We start from the raw sequence: 9724 nt of genomic DNA on the forward strand, positions 1-9724 counted from the left end.
TTTATCTTATTATAATGTTCTTATAATTATCTTTTAATTCGTACTATTTTGTAACATATAATAATAATGCATGATAAATTTTAAAATTTGTTAAACGATTGTATATCTCGATATATTATTATTATTATTATTATTATAATTATTGTCAGTTTACCTTTGATTGCATCGTATGATGAAATATCGATTATACGTTATCGATAATAAGAAAAATATTGTTTCAATGAAATTTTGGTTCTCTCAATCGTACAAAACTTAACATTTTCTTTATTTATTTAATATTTTATTGTTCTTCTTCTTCTTTCTTCTCGTTGGGTGGAATTAATTCATTGAAAAAATGTTTACACGAAGATCTTATTATTTTACACAATTATTGAGATCTTATCCAATTTTAAGATTCGTTGATATTTACGACAGACAGGTAACCTATTTTGTAAGATATACAAATTTGACTGGTCTGAATATATTTATAAAACAATCGAAGTTAAAAATAAAAAATATTAATAACATATTATTATTATTATCATCATCATCATCAACGTTTATTTTCTAGTCTTTCATACGTGTCTATGTTCTGGACAATGTCTTCGTTTGCATATTCATGTACTTCTTACTTTACATAGCACTTTGGTATTCTAATAAAGTAAGATACATTAATTAATTAACATAACACCTTTTTCATTTACATAATATATTTTATTTATAGATTTAATAATTTATAAATAACAAACATGATATTTTAATGCATCAGATTTTGTTTGTTCATTATTATAATAAGTAAATGAATGTTTTTAAATCATATGTTTCTTTCAAGGTGATCAAGAAAATTGAAAAATCCAACGATGAGTTTTCAATAATCGTTAAAGAAAATCAAATGGTACGATTAAATATTTCATTATAAATGAATTATATTATTTATTATTAATGTCCACAGAATTGTTGTTGTATTAAAATTTTATTAATTTTAGAAATTAAATGATCTCATTATATTGAAGAAGAAGAAGATCGAGTACGAGGAAGTTATGGTTAAATCGGTCGGTTATTTATATTATTAAACAATTTTTTATTATTATAGGTTACATAATCGAAAAGTATATTATTTCAATGAAAATATTTACAGAAAGGTGTTCAAAAAGTGACAACTGATCAATTGGAAAGTGAAGTAAATAAAAATTTGATCGTTAATAAAAAACAAATTATTAGAAATTTCGTAGTATGATTTAAAAAAAAAAAAAAACAACAACAAAACAAATTATTCATATTTTTCTCGAAGATGAAGAAAATCAGCGTGATGTTATTGTCAACGGCGCGTAAGATGAACGAGATTGAAAAATTCGTGGATAAGGTTATTGGAATTTAAGAAAAGAAAACAAAAATTATTATTAAATCTCGGATGATTTTTTGTTCCTTTTTTTTTTAGTTAGAACGCTCGCAAAGAAACTACATTCTTTCGACTGACATTGGAATTCGGGAAATTGAAAATGATGCAGAAGATAAGGATGCAACGGGTGAACCATTCGAGAAAATTAAAGTTAATAAAAATTCCGTTCTTACGATTTTCTAAGAATTTACACACACACACACACACAAGTGCATTGATGATTCGTGCGTTTTATTCAGATTCTCGAACCATCTTTTCCACCATCGAAACCACCCGAACCACCGCCTAGAAAATATGGAATATTTGCTAGTCGACCTTTCAGTGGTGCAACTCCTCAAATTTCTATTGCAACGCAAAATAAAATTGGATTCAAGTAACAACGTCGTGTGTTCTACACACGTATAGTAATTTATTATTATTTATTTAAAAAAAAAGAAAAGAAAAAAAATCACACACACACACAGAAAAAGAAAAATTAAAAATTAATCTAACTCATATATATTTATAAATTAATAGAAATGAAATCGAGAAATGAAAATTGGGTTAATGATATTATTAAACAAATGTACGAATATTATTCAAGTTTCTAAACGGAATGCCAGAGAAGAATCTAAAACTATATTACAATTAGATAGAAAGAAAACTAGTGTTACCTGTACTTTCGTATACAAACATACATATGTATTACGTACACACCTATATATTTCTAAGATAGTAAAGGTTGATCACACGATCTCCCTTTTTGTCATTCGATGCACGATGATAGATACATTGTATCTAGGCCAAAGTAGAAAATAAACGCTCGTGGTTTGTTAAATTAAAACTCGAATCCATTGGGTTGGGTTGTGTTGTGTTATATTATATTGTCTTTCACTCGTGATGCGAGTCACGAGAATTCACCATAATTATTTTCTTCCATTACTTTCTTGATTCTTAACAGATAAACCGAGTATTCTTGCAACCTACTGATCTATGGGGATATAAAAAAAATGAAATCGTCAGGGTCATCATACTTGTCGTCGTCGTCGTTGTTTTTATCACAAAAAATCATTCTCATTAAAACACCAAACTGTAAGATTTGTTAACGTGTATAAAATTTCATTAACATCCTTCAACAGTGTCACACCATTCAAAGAATATATTCGTGTACTCGATTTAACTTTCTAAATGTTTAAAATACAATTTTTTTTCTTTTTTTTTTAACACAATTCTTTTTTAACCCTCATATTTATTTGTAATTTATTTAATTACGTTATATATCATTTAACACACTTATACATATATATGAAGAAATTAATTTGTGATACCTTGTTAAAATAAATATAATAATTATTTATGATACACTAGGATATATAATTATTATCGACATATACTATCATTTCTATGCGAAATTTCGTTAAAACGATAAACAGCCAGACGAAAGGACATCAATTTTTGAATATTTTTTTTAATCGTCCGAGACAAGGTTAACCACTTTATGATAATCATATATATTATTTTCTCGAATAATTAATAAGAAGAAAGTATAAAATAAGGATAAAAATTTTTCAGAAGAGAATCCAGCTAGACAATTTTTAATTTATTTTAACCTTATTTATACATCCCAAATTTTAATTTATTATGCAAATAATGTAAAAACATTAACGTCTAATATTAAATTAATATAATATTTTCATTTTATTATAAAAAATAAATTCTATTGATATATATAATATAACAAATTTACCAATAATTTATTAATTCTTAATTACAGTAAAATAAATTAATTCATTATTTAAACTATATAATAATTTTCTTGTTTAAAACAAAAATGTGTAGAGAAAAAAACTAATATTAAATGAATTTTAATATTTCTAAAACACTAAGTTATACAAAGATATATTTATATACTCAACTCGAGATAATAATAGTCCATCTTTTGGATTTCTGCCCAATAAACGTAGACACCACAATATAAAACTAATGCATACGTAAACACATACATATATATCCGATATTTACAGAATGTTTCAACTTCGAAAAACAAGTTTCACAAAAACTATTCATTATAAAATGAATAATATTATTATAAAAAAACAACTTATAAATGTATAACATTTCAAATGCAAAGCAACACAAAATTAATAACAATTAAAATAATTTAAAGGGATTGACACACAGTCCTCGTTTAAAATAAATAATCTTCATGAAAATCTAATCATTCATTCATTCATTCATTGATTCATTCAATAATTTATTATATTAAATCATTAGAGTTCAATGAAAAAATTTGAAACATCCTGTAAATGAAAATGTTCCATATATAATTATATAAAAAGACTATGATTTGAAATGTTTAAGAGCAAGAGAACTGCAACAGAAGGCAAACGATCGAATAACGTAGACTCGCGCGGGCGAGTGTCCAACTTTCACTAACAACTCGTTAGGTTCGTACCAGTGGTTTCAAATCATTCACAGTCATTCCGTGACTTCGGTAGATCACGGTAACGCCGGTTGTACTCTTCGTTCTTTTTCACATGGTTTAATATGTGAGAATAGTTATTTCTTCTTTTCTTTTTTTCTTTTTTCCTTTCTTTTTCTTCCTCTTATTATTTGAAATTAAAAAATAGAAATACAATCAAAGAGATTTTCTTAACAGTGTGACAATTTTTTTTTATCATCATTTTATTAAAAACAAAAAAAAATATATTAAACTTGGACGAATATCTCTGGTCATATATATTTATTGTATTTTGATGATTTATAAACAAATTTTGTTTAATTAATTGTTCATTACCACGATCGATTTATATATTTGCACATATATATATATATATGTATATGTGTGAAAATATATTTTTATCTACGTTCATTTATTAATAATAAATATTATATATATATGTAAGTAATTAATATTTATTATTAATAATAATGATTTTATCTATTTATATAGTAATAAAATAAATCAATTTGGAAATTGTTCGAGAAATAATGGAAAAAAGGAAAAAAGGTGATGATTGTTAAATGTCAGTAAATTTTTCATTTCAATTTTAATCGATCGTGTGAAAATAGTGGACAGATTAAGTGTGACTAAATTGTGTTTTTTTTTAACAAGGTAAAACAAAAAATATCTGTGCATTTGTTAATGATATTATATTGTTTTGAAAGAAGGCATACAAAAATATAGATAAGAAGAATATATGTAATCAAGGGAGAAAGGAAAAGAAAACTTATTACAATATATATATTTTTGAATCACTATAGAAATGTCTCGAAAGAAAGTGGAAGTTTAAAAGAGAGTGAGAGTTTAAGCTGGTTCTCGGAGTTGAGTTTCTTCTTCCTTGTCTCCTCGTTCACATAATTCACAACGTGTATACTTCAAATCAAAACGTATACTTCAAAATTTGTTGTCAAGTGTTAATAAGAGTATATTGTTTTTTTATGTTTCATACATAATGAATTAGAAGTTATTTAAAAAAACATGCAATAGTAGTACGTATATATATTCGTGCATAATTAACGAGTTTGTAATCCTAAATTAAAGACAACAAGACAAGAATGACGTAATGTTTTTAATCGAATTCTATTATGCAAGAATCACGTACTTCAGAATGAAAACATTGATTATTTAATGAACCAGTAAAAACGGTAATCAACAGTTTAAAAGAAGAATTTAGTAAGTAAGCATACACTCACGTATAACTCTTATGATAAACAATATATATATATAGATAAAGTTTATTAAACTAAATTATCTTTTTTATATTTTTTTTTTTTTTTCTTTTTTTTTTTCCTTATTTTTACTTGCAACAGGAAAACTTGGACTCGACGATTATCAGAAGAATTCAACGATTTTCTCTTCTTCTTCTTCTTCTTTTTTTCTTCCTTTTATTCGTTTATATTTTTTTGTTTTTTGATTCGTTGTGGTGATATAGTTATTAATTAAAACAAAGTGAATCAATATGATTTTGGACACGAGCACGGTACGATTGGTAATACTCTTAGGTGTAACATTATACTTGCATGCTGGAGATTACAGTACCGTTATACCATCGATATTTGCTAAAAATGTTGAGAAAAATGAAACGAATTCTAACAAAGGACCACCGATAGGACCACCATCCATAGATGATTCTGCAAAATTATTAACAGTCGATGCATCGACCAAAAAAGAAATCAAAAAGGATAACGGTAAGCATGAAAAGAATAAATTGTATATATTTATATATATTATTATAATTATTATTTATTAATATTTTTCAAATTAATATATATTACTCAATATTAATAATTTTGTTAATTCTATAAATGTTATCGAAACGTTTCAAATGATTTTATTATATTATTGATTATATTTTTGAATAATAATAATAATAATCACATGAACGTTGATTGATTTTAAAGTTAGAAAAACTTTCGCCAATAAATAGGAAAATTTATTTCGTATAAATAAGTTGAAGCCTAACATCGCGGTCGACTTACCTTGATTAATATAATTCATTTAAGTTACAGTAATCCTCGTTTCAAATTGCAATTAATTTTCCAAACAAAATTCCTCAACGTTCTTTTCATATTCGCGTAAGATGATATATATATTTATTTTTATTATTAATCGATAGGTTTACCTTAATTTTTTTAATTAAAGCAATATCTTGATTATTAATTACATTTAAATTCTAAACAAAAATATTATAGATAGTATAAACGTAATCGTTCGATCATAAACGAATCCCCATGATTATTCTGCCTCACCTAGATTCAGATTCTACAGGTAAATATCATGGCACGTGTTTAATCCATTCACATGAATCTTAATACTCGTTTTACCGACGAAGAAAACGCTATTCGAAAGTCGAGCATAGTGAAACTTACTATCAAAGAATAGTAAATAGCAGTAGCAAGGTTTCTATGTGTATTAGAGTGTTTCATTTTTCAAATGATATTCGAATACAAATTTTTATTAATTTTAATATACGTTCTCTCTAATGTATAATTATAATTATTGGTTAATTGGTTTTTATTTTTATCATTTTAGTTTAAATATTTTCTTTTATTCGAATTATTCGATTAGGAATAAATAAATAAACGAGTAAACGATCGCGATATGTTATTCTATAAACTTTGACAGGTGTATATATATAATATTCATTTTCTAATTAATGATCCTTATCCACAGTTACTATCATTTCCAACCCACTTTCTATCAATTTAATTTATTTCATTTCATTCCAATAACACGATCATGAAGTATCTACAAAATTTTTAAACTAAATTATTATATATTGGATTTTACAGATAGATTTTTAATTTGATTTTAATTTTCATATTCCGATTTTCAGCTCTTACTCGACGAGCTAAGATGATGGCAACCATCAAAACAGCTTGCTTACCTAAACTCATTTGCGAATTGACATCTTCCGTTCATCAGGATCAACTCAGCGAGATGGAACGTTCGTTGTTAAATTTGATCCGGTAATAAATATTATTTTTAATAATTTTTCTATTAGAATATAATGACATAGTATTTCTATAGGAGAAAGTAATTACTTTAATCAAATTTATTCGGAATCATTGGAAAATATCAGAATTTGTTTAATTCTATATGAAGTTATTATCATGATCCCAAAATGTTAGGTATCATCAAATTTAATAAGTATACGAATTTACATTTCATGGTTCCACGATTTTTTCTTATAATAAATATTATTTTTAACAATTTTTCTATTAGAATATAATCACATAGTATTTCCATATGAATAGAAAGTAATTACTTTAATCAAATTTATTCAGAACCATTGGAAAATATCAGAATCTGTTTAATTCTAAATGAAGTTGTTATTATCATGATCCCAAAATATAATGTATCATAAAATTTAATAACTATACGAATTTACTAATCACATAGTATTTCTATATTAATAGAAAATAATTACTTTAATCAAGTTTATTCAGAATCATTGGAACATATCAGAATCTGTTTAATTCTAAATGAAGTTGTTATTATCATGATCCCAAAATGTAAGGTATCATAAAATTGTATAACTATACGATTTGACGTTTCATGGTTTCACGATTCTCTTCCTTGTTGGAATCTTGCGTGTCCAGTTTACGGTTAGAATATGTGTACATATATATATATATATATTTGTTGAGAGAATATCGCGTGCCGTCTGAAAGATCGCTTACCGAGATGTCGTGCTTACGATATCGAGACGGATATCTCTAGCTTGGTAGAGTAAAAGCCGAGCTTAATCTTGGCTCATAATTATTCCGTCTAGTACAAAGCAAAACCGAGAACACAAACCTAGACTTCTGCATTATTTTCATCATCAAGAAACTGCTATTACTACTACTACTAGTACTATTATAATACTATAAAACTACTTTCACAACTTTCGATCTTTCACGTTGACTGAGATATCAACTCCAATGATACGATTGAAAAAGATAAATAATTATACACAAAATCATCGTGAACTTGTTAATAATTATACAATATAATTCAACAATTCCTTATAAATTATTTTTATTCAAATTGTTTATCATTATTTACAAAATATTTCAATTCTAATGATACGTGTTATAATCAGTAATAAATTTACTTAGCACGGTTAAGTCATTTTACGATTCAAATAAATATTCTTCATAATTGTGACAATCCTATGAATATATTATGACACGTTAAACCATTGTACGTGTTGTTTGTATGTATCACAACTTTCACCAACGTTTCCCATATTTTTCATTTTATTACGAGTTTAATTCACGATCCTCATGTTTTCCTTATTTTCTTTTATCACGAGTCTCACTCGTGACGTTCACGTTAACACCGCCCATTTTTTTATTACAACGAGTCTCACACGATTATCTATGACAATGATGTTAAATACATCTAACGAAAAACTTATCACAATCTATTGAACATTTATTTATAATACTAATTATTATTAATACACGTTTCAATTTTTTTTAATTTAATATGGCAAATAGAATAATACATTATTCTCGTCTCATCATTATTATCTATATATAATCATAATTATGAAATATATTATTAGATAAATGTATATATATTGATTTATGTAAATTCGTTTAGACACTTAACGAGTTAACTGTGTACACTTCCATTAACATATATTATTTTAAAATAATATACGCGCATACACACACACATATATACGTTTCCTCTAATGCATATACATACCTATACCTGAATATTTATACATTAAATGATTGGGATGAGTGAGTGTGTGAAGGGGAATTGATTCGAACAACAAAAGCTAGGGAATCGTAACGTGACGTCAACGATTACTCGGGAATTATTTTGGATAAACGAATGAGAGATCCTAAAGCTCCCCCCCCCTCCCCCCCACCCACCCTCTCGTTTTACCTCACCCTTCTATCTTTTTCTCTCTTGCGAATATTTGAAATTCAACCGAGAGGTTTCATACCATCACCAAACGAAAATTGGATAACACGGTAGGGCAACCTGTGCATGGTGCACATTGGTCAGAAACCTAAACGTTCGCGTATTTCGCAATTTTCCTTTTTACGATCGTTCCATGCAGGAAAACTAGCGAAAGCTCGCAATATAAACTTGCATTCGTTTTTGTGTTTTCGTACACACACACACACACACACGTATGCACGTACTCACGCATGCACACATTCGCGTATTATTATTCACGTATAAAAGGGAAAGAATTATGTTTCGCGAGATTCGAGTCTCGTTTTCGACTTTCTCTCTTTGATTAAGCCCTAATTTATGGGGATTCGAAAAATGGTTAAAAGGGTTCGTGAAATATTGATGGAAAATAATACGCGAATTTTACAATGAATTTTTCTAATATTANCCTAATTTATGGGGATTCGAAAAATGGTTAAAAGGGTTCGTGAAATATTGATGGAAAATAATACGCGAATTTTACAATGAATTTTTCTAATATTATAAAGAAAAAATAAATCGTATCATACTTTTGTTTTTTTTTGTTTTGTTTATCTTCTTCGATTAATTATTATTATTTCCATATTATTGATTTTCAAATAATTTTTGCTTCGAATTTATATAATAAATTGTAACTATCGTTAATATTTGTTTTTAATTATGTTTCGTTTTACTTTAGATTCGAATTAATTGTAAAAATCAATTTATACATTTAAAAAAAAAAAGAAAGGAAGAAAGTATAAAACGAATAATATCAATTTTCATGAAATTAACATTTAAATATTGTTTATGGTACTTTCTCTTTTAAAAWGAAATTTAACAATAATAAATTGATAAATATTTGATAAAATAGTAGATGTCGTTAATTAAGAATAACTTTATTTTTCGCATTTTATTTCTTTCTCTTTTACACGTACGTACAT

The 9724-nt window shown here is 26.0% G+C and overlaps 1 protein-coding gene across 4 annotated transcripts in view; it reads left to right on the forward strand.

The window, feature by feature from the left end:
* The first annotated feature begins 4346 nt into the window (after window positions 1–4346).
* LOC106790832 overlaps window positions 4347–9724 on the forward strand; it is a 9290-nt gene continuing 3912 nt past the window's right edge. The window contains exons 1-4 of one of the 4 annotated variants that reach the window (XM_014756016.1): window positions 4347–4472; window positions 4825–5033; window positions 5171–5548; window positions 6697–6829. In XM_014756016.1, the coding sequence (XP_014611502.1) occupies window positions 5320–5548; window positions 6697–6829 (362 nt within the window). In that variant the 5' untranslated portion in view covers window positions 4347–4472; window positions 4825–5033; window positions 5171–5319. Of the gene's footprint in view, window positions 4473–4539; window positions 5038–5170; window positions 5549–6696; window positions 6830–9724 lie in introns of those variants that run through there. The other 3 variants (XM_014756018.1, XM_014756017.1, XM_014756015.1) reach the window with 3 other exon arrangements.

The sequence above is a fragment of the Polistes canadensis genome, unplaced genomic scaffold (genome assembly GCF_001313835.1).
Source record: "Polistes canadensis isolate GaletaPanama2010 unplaced genomic scaffold, ASM131383v1 scaffold_264, whole genome shotgun sequence".
NCBI classification, from domain to species: Eukaryota; Metazoa; Arthropoda; class Insecta; order Hymenoptera; family Vespidae; genus Polistes; species Polistes canadensis.